The sequence below is a fragment of the Apteryx mantelli genome, chromosome Z (assembly GCF_036417845.1).
Source record: "Apteryx mantelli isolate bAptMan1 chromosome Z, bAptMan1.hap1, whole genome shotgun sequence".
Classification (NCBI taxonomy): Eukaryota; Metazoa; Chordata; class Aves; order Apterygiformes; family Apterygidae; genus Apteryx; species Apteryx mantelli.
Window position 1 is genome coordinate 7113454 of NC_090020.1, and position 25554 is coordinate 7139007.

Below are 25554 nucleotides of genomic sequence, written 5' to 3' on the forward strand. Positions count from 1 at the left end.
TTGGCGTCAGAGTCACTTTAGGAAGTGCGAGTCTGTAAACGTTTCATACTTACCATTTTTAAATCTGGTTAATATGGTAAACCAACAAGCCAAGATTCAAACCTGAACAGCTCAGGTTTAGAATTGTATCTCTTCTTGGATAAAATATGTTTTTTAAAGATTATTTAGAATGGATTTGTAATGTTTGCAGATCATTTTCCTTTTAAAATTCTGTATTAGCTGCACTCTTCCTCCTAGGCTGTAATCTAGCAAGTAATGACTTCAAGCCTTTGCTACTGAACTAACTTCACCCTAGAGCAAAAATCCCTATTTTCTGCTTATCTCTGGTTTTGCTTTCCAAGTGTTGGATTATGCAAGTTATGGTTAAAATAACATCTGTTAGAAATTCAGATCATTAATAAAGTGCACTTAAAGTGTTCTAATAGCTTATAAGCCACCTGGAAGAAAGCATCTTTAATGCTACATATAGAAGTTAATTGGGAAATAATTGTTTTTGTTTGTCAATCAAATTTTTCCCTTTAGGAAAAAGATAGGAATATTTCATGTTACTTATCTGTTCTGTTTAGTGGAGATAAAATGCAACAGTTGAGAGTTATAAGCACCTTTGTTTCTAAGTGCAGAGATGCTTGTGTCTGGTCATTAGTGAAATTAGCAGTTTAATACATTCAGGTAAAGGTTAATGTTTATGGTTATATTTTTTCTTCAGCTTTATTTCAACATGAGAAATGGTCAATTTGAAAGACATTTGTGAATGTTAAGACTTTTAAAGTAATGACATGAAAGATTAAACAAAGATGATGAACTGCGCTTTTCCATTTTGTCTGTCTGAAATGTAAAATTACCTACAAACTGAGCTAAAATTTTCCATATTGAAACCAGTTAGAGCTTACTTCTGTGTATTTGTCTAGAGCCTATGTTCAGAAACAAAGAAAAGTTATGGTCATGTTTCCTATAAAAAGAAAGAATGGAAATGGTGTTTGAAAGGTCTAAAGTAAATTTGTATTGTAAATGGCATATTGTGATTAAAACAAAGCTGTAAGTCCACTGCATTTGTTATAATCTATATTTTAATATGTAATAGTTTTGCAGTAATGAAAAGGCTAGAACTGAAACATTTCATGAATAATGCAAACTAAAATATTGATATACATGTTCTTTAAATGACAAATTACTTGAAACATTGATGGAACAGAATTTGTGTAGTGTGCTACCAGGAAATAATCCTGCAGACCAGTATACTAAATAACACATAGACCTTCTATAGATATACAAGTGTAGCTTAGTGTAGCTTAATAATTCATATTTTAGTCCCACGAGTTACTGCTTTACTGAACTAAATTGAAAGTTATTATAAATTTGTGTGAGTATCTAGCTCATCAGAATAAAATGTAGTTGCAAGGCTTGAAGATGCAATGTCCTTGGCTTGGGTTTTCACTGGATGCTCAAACTAAATCCAGAATTTTGGTAAGAACTCTGAGTCTAGCAAGCTTAAATATTCATGCAGCATCATTTTGATGTAAACACTGAGGAAAATTGGCAAAAAAATTCAAACAGAAAATAAAATTTGTGGATCATTCAAACTGAAATTAAAGGAGAAATCCAGGAAACCAAAACCATGGTGAGTACTGGAAAAAGCTAAGGAAAAACTTAGTGTGCCAAAAAACCTGAAACAGTGGAATTTAAATATGACCTCAACCTGTTTCTGATTTATTCTGTCATTCTCCTATTGTGTTAAAGCTGGCATTACTGAAGTGTCCTTTTTAATTTTTGTATATGTTAGTGATTGTTGTATATGTTTCATGCATGTACACTATCTGTAAGGTCCAATGATGTTATATAAAAAGTGTTTTCTTGCATGTTTCCAAAATTGCCTGTCATAATTACATGCAAAGATTAATACTTGTCTAAGAATCTTGTTCTGCTCCTCCTGAAAGCCAAACAGGCTACAACTGAAAGGGATTGCACCCATAGTACTTCATAGATGTACTAGTTATTTTCAATATTATCTAGGTTCTCTTTGGTTTATATACAATAGTTTCTTACTTTTTGTATCTGGAAATAAAAAATCCTATTAAGTTAAATGCTATAATGTTTTTTGACACGTGACAAAGAGAGAAAGAGTGTAATATTCCAGGTTTACAAATGCATTAGGTAACTTTTGTTAATTCAAGGAATTTGTTATTTTCAATTTATATGAATTCTATTCATGATTATTTTATTTCTTTACAGCTTTCTTTTGTCTCCAAAGTATAATTTTATCGAGTGTTGGTTTGTGGTACTGAATCAAAAATATTTTAAGAAGTGTAATTTAACTTGAGGTCACAAGTGCAATGAGTTCTGCTATTTCTTGCTAATTCTGAAGATCCCCAAACACTCTCTTGTAGCTAGCATTTAAAGAATCTCTGTTTGTTTGAAGAACAAAGTTATTGTTTAACAGACCTGAAAAGTGATCTCAAAAATGTTGTAAATTAGTAGTGTATGGTTAAGATTTTTTTAATAAAGTAATACTGAATTTACTTTTTTGCTGTTTTGTATTTGATTTAGCTCCAATGGCTTTTAGACAACTATGAAACTGCAGAAGGAGTGAGTCTCCCAAGAAGTACCCTTTACAACCATTACTTACGACACTGTCAGGAACACAAGTTGGATCCAGTCAATGCTGCCTCCTTTGGAAAACTCATACGGTCAATCTTCATGGGATTACGGACCAGAAGACTTGGAACTAGGTTTGTGTTAATGAAATCCCAAATTATATTAGAAAATAAGAATAATAACAGTGAACAAGAAACTTGTATGCTATTCTGTAAACAAATAAAATTAGTGTTTAAACATTACAATTCTTTTTCTGTCAATTCTGTGTGTTAATATAAAACACTTACATTTTTCCATAAGTTATAATATTTTTATTTTTCCTGATCTTTTGTGTTTGTGTGTTTAAATTTAATATATACACTGCAGGTGCAAATAAAATACAGCTTGCTGTTTGGAAAATTTAAGAATTGTGTTTTTCCCCATGACTAGATAAGTTATATTTATGTGTATTTTATTTTTCTTATTCAAGTGGATTCCAAGTGTAAAATGTTGGGAAATACTTGTTTAAGGGAGTGAATTAATTTGCCAAAACTGGTAGAATTACAACAGGTTTGAAACGAGGGTCAGACCTAATTTTCAACTGTTGCTTTACAGTCAAGGTAAACTGTAAAGTAAACGTGATATATCTGCATAAAACTAATGTTTTTGTTCTTTGTTTTCCTCTTATTTTTTTCATAAAGGGGGAATTCCAAATATCATTATTATGGGATTCGTGTCAAGCCAGACTCTCCTCTTAATCGACTACAAGAGGACATGCAATATATGGCTATGAGACAACAGCCCATGCAGCAGAAACAGAGGTACAGTGTGAAATTTCTGGTTGTTGAAGGCTTACTTCTCCTTACTTGGAAAAGTTGAACTTCTAATGCAAATTCTCTTCAACTTCCCTTTTGTGAAGAATAAAAGTTTGCAGATCTGCAGTTGATATCCCTAAGTCAGATATCAGTCAACATGAGAGAATATGGACCTAGAAATTGTCATAAATTTGCAAAAAGTCCTGAGTTCTTTTCCCACAAGCTGAAGACAAGTAGTTAGAGCTTGAATTTCGAATTTTGTTTGATTTCCTTACTTTATCATTTCATGTTTGAGCTGTTTATAAGAAAGTTCATGATTAAGTTCAGCTTGGTGTTGATTTCCTTCTCTTGACAGTAACTAAAGTGACCAGAATAGTTTCTCCGTAAGATCTTTTAAGAATTTTCCCTCAGCATCTGTCGTTGCTGGGGTTCTCATGAACATTCAGAAGTATCTGAAAGCAGTTGCGCTTTCTCGGAATTCTTGAGAAAAAAATTGTTTTAATCAGAAGTGAATGACCACAAAGAGCTAAGCTGGTGGAGAAAGACTGTGTGGATATGCTTATAGAAAAAAAACACTATCCTGGACAGGTGATGTTAGAAAAAAAATTGAAATAGGCAGATTTCTTTGGGGCTAATTTTTATTAGAATGAAGTCAGTAGCAACCTATATCACCCTAAAGGGAAATATCTAATATGTTTGATTTTCATGAAACATACGTGAAATGACAGCATCTCAAGAAAGACATCTTTAGAGCTATTACAGAAAAATTCCAGTTAAATGAGCTATTTGATGCAGACTACTGAGTGTATTTTGTGGCCCCAGACACAGCTGTGACATGCAAACCACCTTTAACATCAAATGCAGAAATCACTTTAATCTGAAATGATTTTACTATTAACTTTCAGAATTAGGTACAGCACTAAACTCATATATATATGAGTATATTCATGATAACATGTATGGTCTTAACCATCCTGTGCTAGGCATAATAGGGAAGTATGAAATGTCTTCTAGTATGACTCAGTCCAAGATCTTATGGTAAGGAAAAGTGATAGATATTCACAAAATCTGTAAGCAAACTGATTTTACCCACTCAAGCTTGCTCTCTTACAAATTTCATTCACTCTCACACAAAATCATATACATGAACAAAGATATATGCCGCAGTGGTCTGGCCAGAATTGTTTGTATGCAACATCCCTTAATGTCATATCTCTTGTGTTCTTTTTGATTTGTGATAGCAAACTGATTTTGGACTTGCCTTTTGAAACTTTTAGGAGTGGATGCTACTTTGGATCTGTTGCCTTATTATTTTATTATTTTATTTAACCTTGCCACAGGTCTTAGGCAAAAATGCCTGAATTTCATAGTTCTCTTATTTTCCTATCTGCATATATTTTTTGGCTCTAGACTTGTTCTTCATCTTCTCAACATTATCTTAAGTCAGTTTGTTCCCCATCTTTACTTGAATGAAATCACACATGTGGTATTTTACAGCAGTTAGTGCATACCTTTCCTTTAACCTGTTTTGCATGCGTGCATGTGCGTGTGCGCGCACACACACAAACACACACACACACACACACACACACACACACACATTTCCATTCATACTTAATTCATACCAGTCATAATATTTGTTTCAAAAATCTATAAAGATTTTGATGAAGGGAGGGAAATACAACGCACTGGGAAATTGTGCTGAAGAGGTAGCAGTTACATGAAAAATACTGTGTTGTAGTAGGGCCATTGGTTATGCTTTGTTTTTAATAGATTCTAGAGGTGAGGAAGAACAGATTAGGAATGGAGAGAAGTGAAAGCCTCTATCAGCTGTCTCCAGTATTGTCTGCAGAAAACACGACTGTTGATCATTTTGGTATTAAATCCTTAAAATCAGCCAACCCAATATATCTTCTTAGATGAAGTTTTATCTCTTTGCTCTAGAAGTGGCAGTACTTACCTTTTTGTCTTTTAAGTTGTTCTCTGTTTATGCTCTTGAAAGCTTGTGATGTGCGCTCAGATATCTTAGAAATGGAAGTGGTGTTTACAGAGTCCTGCTGGTGTATTATCCATATACAGTAGTTCTGAGGATATTTGTTCATCCCTTAAGTTAGTTCAAGTGTGCACAGATCTCTCTATTTCTGCTGGACTAAATCCTGGCATCCTAAATAAATAAAATGAAGAGATCAAAGACTTTGACATTTACACTGTGAAAAAATGTTTGTTGTCTCTGTTCTGTACAGCAATGAATATGCTGGCAATACTGAACTGAATATAGAAGTTTTCAGAAAGATGTTTATCCAGAAGGTTAGAAATTTTCATTCAAGTGGAAACTTGTGAACCACTCTTACTTATACAAAATGTTTTGTCTGAACCTGAAAATGTCAAATTTTCTGATAAAAACAGACTTTTTTAAAGCAAAGTTAGATGATTACAGAACATTTTTATCTCATTAGAATGTATTTATTAAAATAGTTATTTTAAACAAGGATTAACAAATATGTAAAACACCAGTATTTCACAGTCCAGCATGTTCACTTCGTTATTATCACTCTCTAGCATACAGTAATCATGAGATTTAGTCTTTTATTCCCTCTTTATAGCCTTATTTGGTGATACAGTGTCAAACTTTATTCTATATTCATGAAAAAGTCCATATATTTTCCTTGATTATTTTTAATGGAAACTGAGATATGCTTGTATTCAGTAGCCCACAGAGGTTAGCATATTTTGAGGAAAAAGAAGTGCTGCATATAAAAATGACTTGACTTAAAAATTTCAGTGCACAGTTTAAAAAGCCTAGGTATGCTTCCGAACTAAGATTTCTTCTACATTTGTAGAATACGCTTAGTATCTAATTTAGAAGTTTGATGTATATCTATATATTTTTATCAAAATTGTTGTATTGTGAGATAATTAAAGGGCTGAATGTTATAATTTGCATGGTTAGGAGTAATAATGCTTCTATTTCCAGTTTTATTGATGTTTCTAATGCTTCTTTTATCCTTTAAATCAGCAGTAAATTGCAGTCAGTCTACATTTTCTGTTTAGTTGTACCAATTCTACCACCTCCCTCAGAAACATCTAACTGGATATACACTTCTAGTCCTTGACTTTCTGGCAAAGACTGCAGACTGAATTCATGCTACAGATAATTTTTCTTCCTTCCTTCTCTTAATCTGAGGGTCATGCACCTTTTCTGTTTGTGTAATTTAAATATTTCAAAATGCTTCTACAGACACGTCCATGTTCAGAGTTTGGTTTCGGCTTGAATTCAGGGTCTGAGATTTCTCAGACATAAATTTCAGATGAAAGAGCCATCAGTGGAAGGTGTTGCTGTTAGTTGTTTAGTTTCAGTTGTGATCAGCGTGAGCTGTGGGAGTGCTCTTTCTCTGTTCCAGTAAGAAGAAAAAACAGAGTAACTACAGATCACAGATGCTAACAGTCCTATCTTCCAGCTGAGACAGTGGTATGCAGACAGCAACCACAGGTTAAGAGTCTTGAAGTACCTTTGAAATGGAGTGAAGAAATGCACAGTTAACAACTAGTCTTGGCTGGAAGATAATAGCTAACACCCTGTTTTTCAGCTGGACCTGCTGTATGAGTCAAACTTGCAAGTGAAAACCTGGCTTGCCTTTGACATCCTGCTCCTAGATGTTTTCCAGGGTAGGAGCTGACTAACAGTGAATGGAGCTCTCACAAAGATTATTAGGAAGAAATAAAGTAGTATCAAAACCTAATATTATGCCAAATATTTTTGCACAGTTTCAAGTCTGGCACTAAACTCTTGCCATTTTAAAGTACAATCTCATTGTGAAATTTCTTTCCCATAAGCTGTCCTTGTCAGACCATTTCAGGGAAATGTAGCAGAGATGCAATCCCTAAAGTCAAGATTCATTTTTAGCCCATTTGGTTTAGTTCTTCATGAGCAGAACCTTGTGGCTTAGAAGCTGAGTTACCTTTATGGCTTATACTAGGGAAATTAGTATAAGCACACCTGTCTTTTTCTTAGAACATTCTTCACATGTATGTTTTCAATTTTATTTGCAGAAGTAAACTTCCATCTTTCTAGGTAATTTCAAATACATCTGTCAATTCTTGCACATACCAATTATGCCTTTTGCTTTCATTTATGGGAGATGAACGTTCAACTAACATTTTAATAAGTACAACAAAAATATTGCTATCCACTGTACAGTTTAGCATTCAGCAAAGGTATATATTATTGTTTTAATCAGAAATCACTAATCACTACTTTCTAAGCATTTTGCTTACCCTACATGTTTATTTTACGTAGAAAATAACTTGTATTTTTTACTGTTCTCCTGCCCATATTCTCATGCTTCCTGGATATAGTCTAGTCTAACATTCACTTTATACCAAGCCATTTCGAGGCCAAAGCATCGGTTCTTAGTATTTATAGATCTTTTAAAAAGAAGCTTACATTTATGGAAAACAGAGAAATTATGCATTTTTATAGTGTTGGTCTCTTTTTTTATGAAGATAGAGTGCAATGTATCATTTTTTGGAGAAAAATCTGAAATATTAGCAGTATGGCAATAGTATAAGCACATACCAAAACCTGCAAAAAATTTAACTGAAAAAGCTTGCCATCTGTTTTTTGTCTGTCTTCTGACTTACCCCATTTTGATTTCTCATAGTTTTGATAGTTCTCAGCTTGTTCCTTTGTCTTACCACTTTTATATGTGCTTTTAACATCAAACAGACATTTTATCACTCATCCTTTTTCTGCTTTATCTTATTAATGAATTTGGATTATTTGCTTTTCATGAATTTTAATCAGAAGTTCTCAATCTGTTCTTTTGTGAGAGAGAAAATTTCTGTTTGTTAATTATGTTATGTCTCAATTAGAGTATGGGAGTCAATGAAGTTGTATTCTAAACTAACTGGATAGTCAAGGAAGCATATGATTCTGCATCATTTTGAATTACCTCATTCTGTGTTCAGATATCAATAGTTTCGTTTTGCTGGATTTTCAAAGCTTTTCACAAATTCAGAAAATGTCTGTTGTTAAATAAAATCTTCACAAACTTTTACTGTGTTTATATTAAGCTATATAAAATTCAAGTGATATCCTTGAGTGAAGTATCTTTTGAAAGTTGTAATATTCTTGTAAGGTCAGTTATTATTTTCAGTACCTAGTCTCTCAGTAATTAAAAACAATTTTTTTCTAGACAAAAGAGTGAAAAATGGAATAGGGTATATGTTAGTAGAGGATAAAACAGTGAAATAGAGTAAAAAGGCTGGAAAATTCTAGAAAATGTAAATTTTACCAGTTAGGAAATTGTAGTAATATTCCATGCACCAAAAATAGTTGGAATTTATCAAAAAAACTCTGGAGAGTCTTTTGTCATCTACACTGCCAAAGCTCCACTTTGTACTATCCATAAAAGACAGCAGATCTAAAATTGTTCATATATGCCTGCATATGTTTCATTTGAAGCTCCTGAAAAAGAATTTATCATTCCTTGGTTGCATTTTGCTGCCGATTTTCTAATGCTGTTGAAACTGGTTAACTCCTGTGACAAGTCACCTGTCACAGTGCCAGAATTAAGATTTTTTCCCAGCATATTTTGAATAAAGCACAGTGAATTGCAAGAAAGCAAGTAGCTGGATAATCCTGGTTCCCAGCACTAAAGGATTAAGTTGGCCTTTATGCTTTTAATTAAAGGTTTTTTTCCATATTCCAGAAACTCTTAGAGTGCAATTTTTATGCCTCCAAAGTATTTTGGATTGTATTTCAAGAGCTGAAAAGTTTGTGAAATTACGTATTTTGTAAAAAGTAATGAACTGTCTAAAAGTTTTGGTTTAGATTTACAAATATTCATAGAAATTGCTCCTCTTCCCAAATTAAATGCTTGGATTACAGATAGGTTTATGAAGTAGCAAGAAGCCCATCCAGAAGAGTTCAGTGCTACCATTTTACCAGAGTTGAAATTTTAGTCTTATTAAAGTCAATTAGACTTTCGCTATTGACTTCATCAGGCATAGGATTTTACACTGGGTTGTTAAAGAAAGCAACAACCTCATGTCCTAGAGATTTTGGTAGGCGTCATCTTTGTTCCCAAGCATTAACATTCCTAAAGTTATAAAACTTCATGTTAATCAGTCTAGGAATCCTTCTCTTGAAAAGTGTACCTTTGTATACATTATGTTATTGTATATTTAAATGCATGTCAGGAATGCCCAGGATATTGAGTGGGAATTTTTTGTGGAAATTTTCTTTTAAAGTAAAATGTCAGTAAATAAACAAGACATTGCTGCTTTATGTTTATTGGGAACAGAATGAGAAAGTGTTCACAACTGATTCAACTGCTTCTCACCAGAGTGGAGTTTCTTGTCACATTTCTGCAATTAGCATAGAGTTTTACAGTCTGCATAACAATTCCAATGTGAGTGATAGTTAACACACACTGTATTCTGCTTTGGAGTTTCTCTTACTTTCTTTTCTTATTTCAAAAGGGCAAAGCTTCCAATATGTTGCCATTAAGAGCTGGGACAGAGTTAATTCTCAGTTGCATTGGAAGTGACAGGCAGGAACTTCAGTCTGTCAGACTTTCTTAGAACACTTGCTCATCAAAACCAACATTTCTATTTATATAGAAACATTTTTATCCTTTATAAAATATTTTGAGACTTGAGCAATGAAGATTTTAGGTCTCTGAGTGGCTTTCTCAGGCCTTCTAAGCTTTCAAGAGGAGTTTCTTACATTTCAAAATTCTTTCAGTTTCCTTGTCTTCAGATAGCGGTGGTGGTGTTCTTAAGGTAATGCACACTTATTTTTCAGTTACTTAATTCCTGGGAAGACAGGTCATTTGGAAAGGGAAAGATGTGATTCCTTTTGGTGTAAATCAACTGTTCGTAGGGGTATGCTGTTCCTAAGCTAAATTACAGAAGAAGCTGGTAGTGGTGCTGTAATACCACCTTATGAGTTGTGTAATGCATTATTAATGTTCTAGCTTTCCTTTAGTCATTGTTTCTTCTCTTATGTGCAAAATAAATAAAAAAATTGTAAATTCTTCTGTTATTTTTCCTCTATATGACCTGGGAAAACTTTATTTTGGGATTGAGAAATCAGACATAACATAAATTGCAATATGTCATTTATGAAGAAATGAACAGAAAGGGTAATTATGTATTTGATATTTTTCTAGGTATAAGCCTATGCAGAAAGTGGATGGAGTTGCAGATGGCTTCACAGGAAGTGGTCAACAGACAGGCACATCTGTTGAACAAACTGTAATTGCCCAAAGTCAACACCATCAGCAGTTTTTAGGTATGAAAGTCCGTTTTATACAGCTGTAAAAATAAACAAAAATCCATTATTACTATCAATATCAACTCACACAAGTAAAATAATTGCTTATAAAGTCATCAAGGCCTTTTTAAAATTTTTGCTAATAACAGAACAAAAAGATAGTTAAACTACATGTTCTGTGTTGTGAGCCTCATGCAATATTTAATGTGTATCATATAAGAACAAAAAAAATGCAGATTCTGTATTTACATGGTATTTGTAATACTGTATAAATTGTAATGAAGTTGCCATGCAAAGTTCTACTAATTTCTAATGGGTTCCCTCCATGTGCTTTACAGCATTTTTATATTTTTTAAATAAAAATAAACAAAGTGTTGGGGGTTTTTTGCATTGCACTTGGAGGCTAACCACTGTTGTGGTCTGTTTTGAATGTGTTAGAAATGAAAAGAGCCAAATAGTTAAAACTAGATCTCCAAGGTTCATGTTTAAAAATGTCCAATTTGTGTATTCATAGATCTAGCTAAGCATGTAAATTTCTCTGTAGTGGAAAGAAAAAGTAATTAGCAATTTGTTTATGTAAAAAGGCTGATTGGCTGTGTTATTGCAGTAGTAAGCCTTTTGCAATAGGCTTATTTTTGAGTTTGTATTTTGGGATTTTCAAGATCCTTTGGCCTAACTCAGCTATTATTGAAATCACTGGTAACGGAGAGGTAGAGTTAAAATGTTTTGAATCTTCCTTTGCATGTGCCAACCTCCCCTCCAGCTGATGATGCATTTTTCCTTCAAACCAGCCTGTCTCTTGGAAACATTTGTGATAAATACCAAAAGCACACCTTGGCTTCAGTTGAAAATTTAATAGATTTCAAATAAAAATATATTGTTGAGTGTACTAAACTCTAGCATATTTGACTACATAGAAATTCTTCAGTCGAGCAAAATGAAAACTATTAAATTATGTTAATCTTTTATATATTGACATAAATATTTTGCATCATTCTGTAATATTCTGAAAATATTTGTGTTAACTTTTTTTATATAGATGTAGTATGTATATGACATCTTTTTAATGTTACCTGTCAAGAATAATTTAACATTTGCTTTTGCTTGAAAAGTGCTGGCCGATTTATTTACAGTTTTAAAATATAACATGTATAAGACTTTTCTCTTTAAACATTATGACCTTTTGGAATTCCTTTCTTTGTATTGCCCTTAAATGTTTTCTGAATTAAACTGTACTTGGCACCATTCAAAATAGCTTTTTGCCATTATGTTGTCATGGAAACAGATGCATCTCGCGTACTTCCAGAGTTTGGAGAAGTTGAAATATCTTCTTTGCCAGATGGTACTACCTTTGAGGACATCAAATCCCTGCAGAGTCTTTATCGAGAGCACTGTGAGGTATTTCCTACAAGCCATTTATTTTTGAAAATTCATGACATCTAGTGAGGATCAGTACAACGCAGTAATACAAAGCATACTGCAGGCACGTCAGTCATATGTGTCCTTCCCCCAAGACACTTAGCTTATTTCACTGGAATGACATTAGCAAAAAGATTTTTTCTGGAGGATCACTTTACAGGACAAGAAGATAGTATGTAACACATCTGAGAGTGAAATGTAGTTATGTATATGTTTTCAGAACATTAGAGAAAATAGATTGCAGATCATATATGCAGATCTTTGGTTTGTTAGTAGGAAATGTGGGTCAGATTAAATTATCATTTCTTTGTTTACATTAAAAAGAGTAAATTTTTTTTTCTGTTAAAGAAACAGATTGTTTAAGGTGTTTAAGTCACATTTCATATTAAATTTTAAAGATGCTTTCAAACCTGTACTGAAGTATCAAAATAAATAAAATGGCAGGTTTTCCTTATGTTTGCAATAGTGGTAAATGTTTTATATGGGTGAATTCCCTTGATAAATTTATGTAGGGTCTTGTTCATTTCTGGGGGCTTCTGTGCATTTGAATTTGGCTTTATTAGAGTCCGTGTGCACACTAGTTTATACTTCTGGATAATTCATTGATAACAAGGCTATTAAAATGGTTTTTATTCACTTCAGAAATGTAGCTGCCTTTATTCCACTAAATGATGAAGAAAAAAAAGAAGTTATAGCTGTAGTTCGATTTGGAGTTGAAGGTAACTGGATAGAAGACTGTCTGTGCTTGCTTTTTATTTTTTCAGGCAATATTGGATGTGGTAGTAAATCTTCAATTCAGCCTGATAGAAAAATTGTGGCAAACTTTCTGGCGCTATTCTCCCTCTACTCCAACTGATGGCACTACGATTACTGAACCAAGGTCAGTAAATGTTTCTCTTCATTTACTGCTTATCATGATAATGTAAGAGGTGTCAAATAAAAGATAATCTTAACTTTCCCTTCAGAGTAATAACTTTTTTTCATATGCTGGTTTTTCAAGTTAAATTCATGTTGTCTGGTATTATTGTATAGGCTGGGTGTCTAACTACAGTCTTGCAGTGTACATGTCTTCCATTTTTTTCCTTTGTTTGGACAACTGAAATCATGGTATTCTACCCAGTTCTTTTAAGCCCAAAGGATTGTTCTTATCATACCTTTGCATAATTTATGGGCTGTAGAAGAACTATAGAGGCTTTTTTCTTAATACAGTTTCATGTGACCAAGGTGTAAAGAAATTCTGTTGGATGTAGTTGAGACATCTATAATTTTTTTATTAAATAATGATCTTCAATGCCCATTGTTCTTTTTTATCCGAATATAAATGTATTTTCATTTATTGATTTGCTTCATTTGTTCACACCAGCAATCTGAGTGAAATAGAAAGTCGACTTCCGAAAGCAAAGCTGATTACTCTGTGCAAAAATGAGTCTATTCTGAAGTGGATGTGTAACTGTGACCATGTGATGTACCAGGCTTTGGTGGAGATTCTCATTCCTGACGTCCTTAGACCTATTCCTAGTAAGTTGAACACAGAAAATATTTTGTAAGTTTGTGTGAGTTTGTATGTGGTGATGGTGATGGTGGACTTGGGCCTTACAGGAAAGTTTTAGGAATGATTTTGAAGGATATGGAAGTGTTATGCATCATCTCTCCTTAATTCTATTGGGTAGGAAGTTGTACTGAGAGTTGACATACGCCTTGTATTTTAAGAAAAAAAAATGAGGATTTTATTGCATTACAAAGACCTTCAGCAATTTTCAGGATATATTTTCTTTTGAAAGGTGTTTCTGTCTCTGCATGTTACATGTTTTTATTATTTTTAAGATAAAACTATGCTTCTTTTATGCTGGTTCTAGGATATCTGATAAACACATTAGGGATCTGAGCCAAGGTGCACAGATGCCAGTCAGTCTTTCCACTAACTTCACTGGTTTGTATTTTAAACATTATATAGTAATCTCTGATCAGTCAGAAAAAAGTGTGTATGTGCTTTGTGATTTAATTTTCTGGACGGATAGTGTTTTGTTCCTTATTAGTGGCTGTTGAAATCAATTTTAATGCTTATTAAACCAATGTAGAATTAACTCAAACATTTTTAGTCCAGTTTATTTTTCTGATCTACTGTTCTTTTTAACATATATCTTGCAAGAAAGAGTCAGCAACTGGCTTTAGTATTATGGCCATTCAGCCATTATCAGGAGTACAGCTCTCTTTTCAGTGTTGATTAGAATCCTTTGTTGGTCAAGCAGTGTATTCTTATGACTGGTTTTGGGAGGAAATGAGTTTACATAAGGGAAGTTGAACTCTGTTATAAAGCACTTATTGTGTCACATATATTGTGCTAAATGTTGCAAAGAGATTGTCTATTAGCAATCCAGTATATTCTTTGTAACTCTTAAGTATTATATCCTTTCCGTGAACCAAATATTAGTCACATTATAAAACTGAACTAATATTTTTAAAAGATAGGACCTCCTGTAGCCTTGTTATTTTTTCATGGTGTGAACACACCTTCTGCTATACACACTCCAACTGTCATAAGGAGTTCAAAGAATATTTGCAGGTGTTGCCTTGTAGAAAAGTTTTACTGATCTTCCCTTGTCAGTGAAACAAAATTAGGTTACATATATACAGTAGATTATGCATAATACAAATAAATGTTGGAACTGGAAGTATGGAAAATTCCAGTGTCAGCCATTTACAAAAGCAGTTTTACCTTTTTTTGGAGAAAAAGAGTAAGATCTTAGTAGAGATAGACATAATTTATCTTTTTATCTATGTAGCAGAACAAAGGAAAAAATATTTTCTCAAATACCTGTAGTAATTGACAACCTGTATGCATTAATTTGGCATTATGTTTATGTTTATGTTTCATTGTTTACTTTTCTATCTAATGAAATTCAAATAGGTCGAATAGTAGTTTTAGATGAATGTAGTCTATCTCAGACAAATAAAAATAACAAACCCCACAAATTTAATTGCAACATTTAATATGTTGAATTGAGATTCTGTCTTCCAACTACACCATATTTTCTGATTAAAAAGGTGGAACAGCCATTAAATTAAATTAAATGTTTATATGTTTATTAAATGTTTATATTGGTATAATGATTTTTCATCAAACTTGCTTTTCCCTTTGCCTTTCACTTGCTTTTTTTGCTCAGCCTAGTGGTCTCTGAAGAAATTTTTATATGGTAGCTCTTTAGCTTGCGGCATCTTCCTGCCTTTATTTTATAAGATGCATTGAACAGTGCTAATGCAAGGTTCTAAAAAAGAGTGCCATGTCATTTAATATCAGTGTCTGCCTACACTGGGTCCTTTTCATGCTATTTCTTTCTTGCTAGAATTGACAAAATATTTAGTAATAGTGTAACAAATAACCAGTCATATTTGAATAATTAATATATACTGAACTTGACATTCCTGTTCTTGGGGATGTTAATCAGATTTCTTGATGAAAAAGTATCTTCTGATCCAAGGACAAATTCTTCTCAACAGACTTCTTCCTCTATTTAGTGAACGTGCTGATGGTTTTCTGCTTACAGGTCCTTCTATTGAGCTATCTTTGGAAGACAGCTAATGTATTTGCTTCTTTTTATCTTTAGGCCCAGCTACTAACCTGTTTTTTCTATCCAGCTTGCTTTCTTGCCATCTGTTGGCTGCTTTCTGTACCATCTTGTAATGATATTACATACAAATTTTCTCTCATTCCTGTCAAATATTTATTATTAGTATTTTAACTCCTGCTTTTGAATTAGAGTATCTCCACCCATTACAAGAAGTCTAAAGTAAGGTTTAAGGTTCTGTTTGATGGTTGACTATGCCAAGAGTGGAGCTGGGTGAAGTAGACAAATTCATTATCTTCTGTGGGAAAATTTCAGTTCAGAGGAAAGCTTGGACTCTAGAGAGAAGGTGACTGTAAATGCCCCGTCAAAGGCAGGGGGGCTTTTTGTTTTTTTTTTTCCTGGATATGGGAAGGTATCAAAAGCAGCTACTCAACATAGGAAAAAGTATTAATTTGGACAGTACATGAAGTAAGTATACTATTTTTAAAGCTTTTTATTTTTTCTTGTTCATATTTTCAATGTTTTTCTTTTGCAGAAGTCCTACTGTGCTACTCAGTTGCTTATTGAACATTACCAGAATGGAAAAGAAATGATAATTGAAGAAAAAACTTTTATAGCTTTGTTGCTAACCACTAAGTTAAATTTGTCAGCTGAAATGTTTAGCATCCACAGAATGAATGAAAAATTTCTGTGTCTAAAAAGGCCAAATTCCTTTCTTTAAAAAAAATTTAATGCTGTCCGTTTAAGTCAGGAATAAACTGGATTATTATTTAATAATAATTTAGGAACAGACCAAATATTATACTGGCAAGAGATCTTTTTCCTTTAGAATGGCCTTTTTATCCTTTCACAAGTGACTGAATGGACAGCAACAAACTTGCCTCAGAATTTCTCTCCTAGGCAGAGAATTTACACTGAATGTATACTCACATTGTATTACCCCATCCAGGCAAACAATTTCAAGTACTGGGAAGATTACAAAACGTTATTTTTATAAAATTTACATGTCAGAGAGTTTTCAGCTACAAACTAGAGCTTTTGGGGTGCTTATTCAAATCAAATTTTTTATCAGTAACTGCTATGTCAGCATCATTTAGTTTGTGTCTAGTAACATTTTAGAGACTATCAGAATTAACTCAGGCACCAAACTCATCATGTCATTCTTTCAAAAAGTTTACTTGTTTTTATTTATTTATTTATTTATCCAGATAAACTTGAAGAGTTTGGAGGAAATACTTACCTAGGCTTTTGGTAATGGCTGAATGCATACTTAAGGATGGAGTATGAGAAAAAATATGTATTTAATAGGAAGTCCCCACAGAAATTCATGGTCATTCTATACAACACTGATTCCTGTTTAGCTAGAAAAAAGGAAACTTATTTCTTCTGACTTGGAATTCCTTTCTTTTGTTCCTCTTTCTTGCTAGTCAAATGCCTTTCTTAATCAAGGTGTCACTGAGCTGCTTTATTTAAGATTTATTTCTAAAGCAGATTAGCATTACGGTGATGGAAATAGTTTTGTAATATATAGTTTGGTGAAAAGAGTATTAAGTGAATTAGAAGGGGAAACAGTAATACTTTTCTTAAATGACTAAATATCTTTCATACCTTATTTACATTATTCCTTGCACTTGTATTTTCTTGTTCTACAGGTAAAAAATTAATGTGGGTGAATAAATAGTTAATTAGTAAATGCACAGAAATAGTTTACATAGTAGTTCTGTGGCTGCTGTAGTGAAGAAAAAAACACAGAGAGATTTCACAGCAATTTGAGCAATCCCACTTTCTGTCAGTGAAACACATTCTTATATTTTGCTTAAGCACTACACATTGGATTTTGTTCTTTAAAATTGGAATAAGCAGCATCATGGCAATGCTTTGGGCTACTTTGGGCTTACTTGAGAAAACTACAGTATTGCAATAATTGCAATTTTCTTCAGTTTTGTTTTTTAAAAGAAGTACTAAGATGAAACGGAAGGCTGAAAATCACAACAGAAATTTTCAGCAGAGGGGAAACAACTACTGCAGTTACTGATATTCTTCTATAGAGATGCCCAAAACAATAGTTACTGCTGATCATACAGGTCTTGAAAGATAATTAGGAAGTCAGTTCTGCTTCTTAAATCAAAAGTAAAATCATTATTACATAATCTATAGCTGAATGAGGTATTTTAAACCTAGACTAGATAAGTCTTCTAGTCAGTATACACAAAAGATCTCAATGTGGAATATGTAAGTACTGAGGATGCAAGAGATTTCAGGATAGTCACTTTGCTTTCTTTTCATTCTGTTTTTATTCTTTAATTTGCAGGTGCCTTGACCCAAGCCATTCGCAATTTTGCAAAAAGCCTTGAAGGTTGGCTTTCAAATGCCATGAACAATATTCCACAGAGGATGATACAAACCAAGGTAACCAAACTTCAGAGTATTCCTTTTGCAATAGCATACTGACTGAACATTAAGATCTAAAAGCAGTAAAATTTTAACTTCTTTGCTAAATGTTTAGGGTGAACTCCAGCATAAGTAACAGCATAGGAAATAATCTAATTCTGTAAAAAAATTAAATGGAAAACATTATTTGAACTACTTTATAGACATAATTCACATATGAGGGCTTATTAATATAGAATATTAAAATGAAGCTAAAGAAGCAAAGGCAAATTGATCTTCAGATAAAGAGCACAATATTTAAAGAGAAATGGACTTCTTCATAGGTTGCCGCTGTAAGTGCCTTTGCCCAGACTCTGCGAAGATACACATCTCTTAATCACCTGGCTCAGGCAGCTCGTGCTGTGCTTCAAAACACTTCTCAGATCAACCAGATGCTCAATGATCTCAACCGTGTTGATTTTGCCAATGTCCAGGTAAAATATAGCTTTAAATAACAGCCTTTTTTTTAAAGTGTTATTTCCTCCATGACTTTGAACTGTATGGTTAGGTGTCATTATTCTGTCAAGAAAGAGATAGAGAACATTTTACTGATTTATGTACATAGTGGCTCAGTCCAAACTCGTCAGCTTACACTTCAGGAAAGCAAGAGCTCAGAACTATTATCTATTTCCATTTGCTGTCTTCAAGTGCACATGGAATGTGCTTATGGAATGTAGAGCACATGTTCTTAGAATGGATATGATGTCTTAGTAATAGCATGAATGATATCTTATGATAAGATCTCAGGTAATAGTATAGCTTCTGAATGTCTCTGAACGCTATTAACTGCACAACATTATCTTTAGTAGAGACTGCTTCATTAAGTTTATTTCAAAGACAATATGGTTCATATACTTTCTCTAAGTGTCTATATTTAAATTTCCAAGATCTCCTGCGTAACTGATTAGATTAGAACTGGTTTCCAGGTTAGCTATAGAATGTAAGTTTATATTTTCATTAGGCTTAAAAAAAAGGTTTTCCATGTCTTTCTCCTCCTTTGAGGATTTTTTTTTTTCCTTTTGCTCAGCAAATTGAAATGTTCCAGATCACTGGATATATTTGTCTCTTTTCTTGTGAACAAACTTTTTAACTTATTTCACCTGAACAAAAATTTGGTAGTTTACTAGTGACAGTTTTATTCTTTTTGCGTTTCACATAGGACTTGGAATAAATAACATTTAACACAGATAGTTATGTAACAACATGTTAACTATTAAAGGCTGAGTACTTGGCCAAGATATACTCTAAGTATACTTACAAACTCACTTACTCTAAGTTTCAGGAGTGTCCTGTTAGCTTTACTTAAACTTGGTAACACTGACTAAATTGCTCATTACTGTATGCAGAGTGTGATCCTCCATGTGCGTACAGTTTATGTTGTACATTAAGCAATGTGTAACCTGTTACTGCCTATTGGCAGCAAACAGAACAACTCTTGTTTACATACAAAGCTTTCTTTTGTAAGTTAGATGATAAAATATAGAATAGAAAATGTCTTTGGACTTAATTTTTTCAGAGCAAATGGAACCTTGCATTTGAAATCTTGCTACCTCCTTTATTACTCTATTACCCCTCTTTGACTGTCCTTTCTGCTTGCTGTGCCTTTAGTCCCAGGAAAATCTGAAAATTCCTGAATGTTTTAGTAGAAAATTTTGAATGAGGAAAGCTAAAGAAGTTTTTTTTTTTTTTAATGAATACAGAAAACTACAACATAGGTCACTGGCATAATCTTTAAGAATGAATTACATTCTGTGCTTTGGTTTAAATATTGTTAATTGAAGAGTTCCATGTTGTGTAACAGGAGCAGGCTTCCTGGGTGTGCCAGTGTGATGACAACATGGTTCAGAGACTAGAAACAGATTTCAAGATGACTCTTCAGCAGCAGAGCACTCTGGAGCAGTGGGCTGCCTGGCTTGATAATGTAATGATGCAAGCACTGAAACCGTATGAAGGAAGACCTAGCTTTCCTAAAGCAGCACGGCAATTTCTGTTAAAATGGTCTTTCTACAGGTAGGATTTAATAGGTTTCTAAAATGTTTTGACTATTCTGTTATTTGCGGAACTGTTCATTGTAGTAAAGCTAACAAATTTACTATCAGATAGTCGTTATCTAAGGAATGAAAAGTCATGTTTTTCAAAAAAACTCAGGGCTGCTTACAGCTCAACAGGAAATTAACTGATCTTTGTATATTATTTTAAAGGCCATGTGTAAATGCAGTGAGGGTAGAATCTTGTCCTGAGTTAGAAACACGTCTTTGGCTTGAATAACTATATGATTGTTAAGCCACTATTTTAATATTATTTATTAAAACACTACAGTACCTATTAGGTAAGGAAGACAAAACTTTTTTTAAAGTGTAAAAAAAAGTAAGACAAGCATGCCATGGTAGCTGCTTACTGAAACAGTTATTCTTTCAAAATGGTAGGCTATATCAACTACTTTCTGAGGCTATCATATATATGTTTCCATCTGTAATTTGTGTTTGTCAATATAACACAAACCTATTTTTTGTAATTTTAAGTTTGAAAGTTTAAAAATCATGGCAATTAAAACCTTTGTACTGAGTATGTGGGCACAATATGTGCTATATTTTTCAGCATTATTTTAGTTAAAATCAAATAATTTTAACACAGTTTTGTGACGTTTTTAACAATTTATTCCAGAAGCTTAGATTTTACACATGCTCAAGTATTCATAGTTGTGCATATATTAAAAAAAAAATCAAAACAAAACAAAACTCAACCCCTCTGTTTCTGAAAATCTGATTATTACCTATGTAATGTGCTGTCCAACTTCAGAGAAAGGGAGAAGCAAATCATTCCCTGTCTTGGACATTTCTTTCTGAAGACACCATAAATCAGATATTTGCGGGTAATGTTGCTTTTAAGCATATCGCTTTTGCGGTGAATCTTCTGTATGGATAAGTGTTTAAATGACTGATACTTAATTCAAAAAATGTGTATTTTTCTATTTCTAAATAGCTCAATGGTGATTCGAGATTTAACCTTGCGCAGCGCTGCTAGCTTTGGCTCTTTTCATCTGATTCGCTTGCTCTACGATGAGTACATGTTTTACTTAGTAGAACATCGTGTTGCTCAGGCAACAGGAGAGACACCTATTGCAGTTATGGGAGAGGTAAGAATATGTAAGAAGCTAGACTGATAGGTTTAGTAATGAATATGGGTATGTATCTTTGCAAATTTTTTCACATTTATGTGGAGCTGGAGGACGTTTTGTAACACAACAATTGCATATTAGGTCACAAATACATCATTTTTAAACTTGTTTCATTGGTTGATTCTCAGAGTATGGAAATCACACTGAATTCTAACAAGCAATTCCTTGCAAACAAGCTCACTCCTTTAGGAATCTTCATACAGATTCACATACCTAAGTTGGGTGCAGTTTGAAAAATGTTGATCAACATAATACACAGAAACCCCCTACACTTTTTTTAGTTCTTGAGAACTAAATAATTTATGTGAAAATAATAAAAGAACAGAGTAAGTTGCTTACAGGAATCTATTTACATGAATTTACACACACTTAAAATTCCGAGACAAATATTTACACAAGTGAGCAGAGCAGCACCATCAGCTTCAGAAAGGTGGCTCACATGCAAAGTTTGGCCTGTATGATACTGTTCACATGCATGTAATAAAACTAGTGCAGACGTAGCTGGAGGATTGAGACATAGTTGATTTTTGTACATACATTTAAAGATTATTGGTTAAAAAAACAGAACAAAAGTCTTAATTCAGAAGCAGCATGATTTATACTTGCCTGTAGCATGTGGAAGGTGAGGTTTACCTCAGGCCTCTTAACTCCCATACTTCAGCTAACTTTTTTATATTGAGTGAGTTGCTTAAGAATGCACACTATGTGAGGAATTTTCATCCAGGAACTATACTTTTAAAGTTTCGGAAAACGGATATATTTGAAAATATGCTAGATAGTTAATGGGACAAATGTGTAACACTTTAATACTTGGGAGTCATCGTATCATGTTTTATGTTGCTGGTAAGTTTTAGGACACTTTGCAACTTGATTTAAGATCAGATATCATTCTTCCCTCACTAGATATTAAATACTATCATTAAATGTTACAAATAGATGCACTTTTGAAAGAAATTTGAAATGTCTCAGCTTTATTTTTCACATGGCTTCAAATCATGTGGCATGATATTTTTTAGAAAAACTAAATTATGACATTTCTGCTTAGTGACCCACTGACAGTATATTTGGTTAAATTCTGCCATTACTTTCACAGTAAAGTACTACAGAAGTGTAGAGTTACTACATTCTTGTCTTCTTAACAGACATTGTATATGTTAAACATAAATTTTTGGTGCAGTGAGGGCCTTCTAAAAAGTTTCTGTAAACTGAAGATGGATATATTCTTAGGAAGTAAGTAACCCAAAACTTTTGGAGGTGTGAGGGACAGGTTAGAAGTTGTAGTACTCATTATATGCATGCCTTTTTATGTTTCTCTGCATTAAGTGACTGTAAGTGAAATAAAATGAGGAGGTCCAAGCCTATGGTCTGACAAGCACTGTAAGACAGTATAAACTGGTGTTGCAGCTGAGAATAGTATTCTCAGTTTCCTCCCATCCTCTTCCTCTAGCTTTGGACACAGGTATTGGCAAAAGTGCTTAGGAGTGCTGCAGTTAACTGGATCATATTTATCCAGTGAAAAATGACCTAATATTTAAAACTGGTTATTTTTCTCTTGGGTCAGTTTTTTCATGTGCTTCTTTTATGAGGTTCCATGAACACTTAATGCGCAAAGCCAAAATAGCACAAGAACAGGTGTAAGTGGACTTGAAAGGGTGGGACTGCTGCTGCTTACACTAGTTTAGTGTTCCTTTAATTACCATCTTACCTTACATCTGAAAAAAACTGGTATCATCAGGAATGGTTAGAAATGTACTTACTTAAATAATGTATTCCTTTCATTTGAGATTAATTGATCAAATTTTGCTTTGCTGATTCTCATTTAAGAGAAGGTTGGAGGATTCAGGGAAGGAAAGGGAGGAAGGTTATAGTTCTGACTTGTGAGTAACTGTTTTTGAATATTTGTTTTTGTATAACATTCATTACCCGATTGTAACCTTTTTTCAGCAGTGCCTTTCATCTACCATACAGGTAGATGTGCAGAACTGTAACTGCCTTTAGTGACACACCTTCATTTTTGTTCCAGCACAATGAAAGTCTTCTCAGGGTAATTTTAAAAAGAGCTTCTGGCTAAAATATTGGCAGTTCAAAATGGACACGAGTCTCATTTTCTGGATTTATACAACACAGAAAAAGCTCATTTAAAGTAACAAATGCCCTGACAAAGAAGTCATCTTAAAAGAAAACTTGTATCATCAGATTTAAATTTTACTATTTCAATTGTTGAGGGTTTATTTTAGTTTTAATTGCCTTAATAACAACAAGACTAAGATGGAATGGAAAATGAACTAGTACAGTATGGATGTGGCTGCAGTGAAGATCATGTGCTTGCCTGCTAGCCTCAAGCCATGGGAGCACAGACCCACTCTTTCACAGATACTCTAAGTTCACATTTTCATAAGACTGTGCAAACACTTTTTATTGTTTATTTTGCAGTTTGGTGATTTAAATGCTGTGTCCCCTGGAAATATGGATAAAGGTAAGCATTTTAATTTCTCCAGTGTATGATTCTGAATAGAACTAATATATCTCTGAGCAAAATAAGTCCTTATGTTTTGAAATATAGTAAAGCAGTATTTAGAGCTACATCACAGTATAAAATGCATGTGTATCTTATGTGGATACATTAATATAATATATATGGGTACAATATGCTATATATGATATGCAGTATATAATAATGACTAGAAAACTAGATAAAGTTTCTAATAAGAGTTTTTTTTAAAAGTGTTTATTATTTACACAAGAATATTCAGTTTTTTACCCAGAATTAGTTTTATATCCTGGTAGGAGAGTGGAAGGGAACAGCTATAGAAAGAAAGATAAGAGCGTGCTCATAAATCTATAGCAAATGACAATGTTTTGATAAGTGAAGATGGCAGAACTAGGTGCAAGCAGTTGCCGAGTAACTTGTCAGTGAAGAGTGCAGAAAGAAGTTCATTATGACCTCTTTGTAAACTCTAGCCCTATTTTACTCTACTTTCTTATATGGACTAGTTGTGTGATTTGGGGCTAAGTCACAAACTCTCTTCAACTCAATTTCCCTTTCTAAAAATAAGAGTAACAGTTCTTGTTTATTGAGTCTTGGAGATGAGAGGCATTTTACAAGTATGAACTTAATGTTTTTTGTTAGCCTTATGTTTGAAATTGCAATTGCTTTTTCAATATGCTGTTGTCAACAGCGTGTAACTACTGTGATCAAAGCTGAGCAAGTTTGTTAAACTATTTGTAGGAGTCATTGACTTTTTCTGCTAAAGTTTAAAATTTTCAGTTTAGGTTTTATCAAATTGCTAGACTTCCCTGTATTTTTGTATTTCGTGTATTATTTGCAAAGTAAAGGCCCTTGTACTGGATTTTTTTGCCTTTGTGCTAGTTTCATGGTGGTTTGTTTGTGCAGATGAGGGCAGTGAAGTTGAAAGCGAAATAGATGAAGAGCTGGATGAAAATGGAGAGCCACAAGCCAAGAGGGAGAAAACAGAGCTAAACCCGGCATTTCAGGTGGACTGCATGCAGCCAGTACTTGAGAGTGGAGTGCAGCAGAGCCTCCTGAACCCGCTTCATAACGAGCACATTGTCGCAAGTACTCAGACTATCAGACAATGCAGTGCCACTGGAAATACGTATACTGCAGTCTAATGTGAAAGCTTCCCTCCCCTTCTCCCCCCCCAGATTACCTTAGCCATTTGGGCTTAATATGAGAAAAGGAAAAAGAATAAGTCCGAAAGTCGACTGTTGTCAAATTTTCGCTGTGCTGAACATTATTTTATTGGAGTTGTGAAACGGAATGGGTGTATGTATTTTGCCAGATATGTTTTTAAAAAGTTTTTTTTGTAAACAAAATCATTTTACCTTGGCCATTCAATATGAAGAGTTTTCTTAGTTTCAAATGTCAAGGAAGATTTTTGCAATGCTTAATGTTGATGTTTTTGTCCTCTTATTATAATTTAATTTTTTCATAGTTAAAAAAACATTTTAATGTTAATTACTAGTTATGATGATTTCATATACACAGGTTTTTAATTAGATGCACTTCTGTGATATATCAAAAAAATGTTTGATTTACACTGGAGGCATACTTATTTGACAGCAGATGTATCAAATCTGTTATAAAAGGTGCTTTTCATTGGACAGAACTAGAAGACACTATTTTGATAAAATTGTGAGTGTTCAGGGGGAATTTTTGTAATAATGCTGGAGGGTTGGGAAGATCTACTGTTTTCTTTCTGTGAGAAAGAAGTGAGTTTAAATGGCAGAATTGTAACAGAATGTGATAATGCATACGTAATGAACGTACCTAAT

At 33.4% G+C, this 25554-nt stretch overlaps 1 protein-coding gene across 1 annotated transcript in view; it reads left to right on the forward strand.

The window, feature by feature from the left end:
- Nucleotides 1-24923, forward strand: part of RFX3 (regulatory factor X3) — a 124689-nt gene extending 99766 nt beyond the window's left edge. Inside the window, exons 6-17 of the mRNA XM_067315223.1 lie at nucleotides 2545-2726; nucleotides 3273-3392; nucleotides 10562-10683; nucleotides 11951-12063; nucleotides 12849-12964; nucleotides 13448-13602; nucleotides 17962-18059; nucleotides 18365-18514; nucleotides 19882-20090; nucleotides 21063-21216; nucleotides 23692-23734; nucleotides 24653-24923. Of these exons, the coding sequence (XP_067171324.1) occupies nucleotides 2545-2726; nucleotides 3273-3392; nucleotides 10562-10683; nucleotides 11951-12063; nucleotides 12849-12964; nucleotides 13448-13602; nucleotides 17962-18059; nucleotides 18365-18514; nucleotides 19882-20090; nucleotides 21063-21216; nucleotides 23692-23734; nucleotides 24653-24891 (1701 nt within the window). The 3' untranslated portion in view covers nucleotides 24892-24923. The remainder of the gene's footprint in view (nucleotides 1-2544; nucleotides 2727-3272; nucleotides 3393-10561; nucleotides 10684-11950; nucleotides 12064-12848; nucleotides 12965-13447; nucleotides 13603-17961; nucleotides 18060-18364; nucleotides 18515-19881; nucleotides 20091-21062; nucleotides 21217-23691; nucleotides 23735-24652) is intronic.
- The last annotated feature ends 631 nt before the right edge of the window (nucleotides 24924-25554 follow it).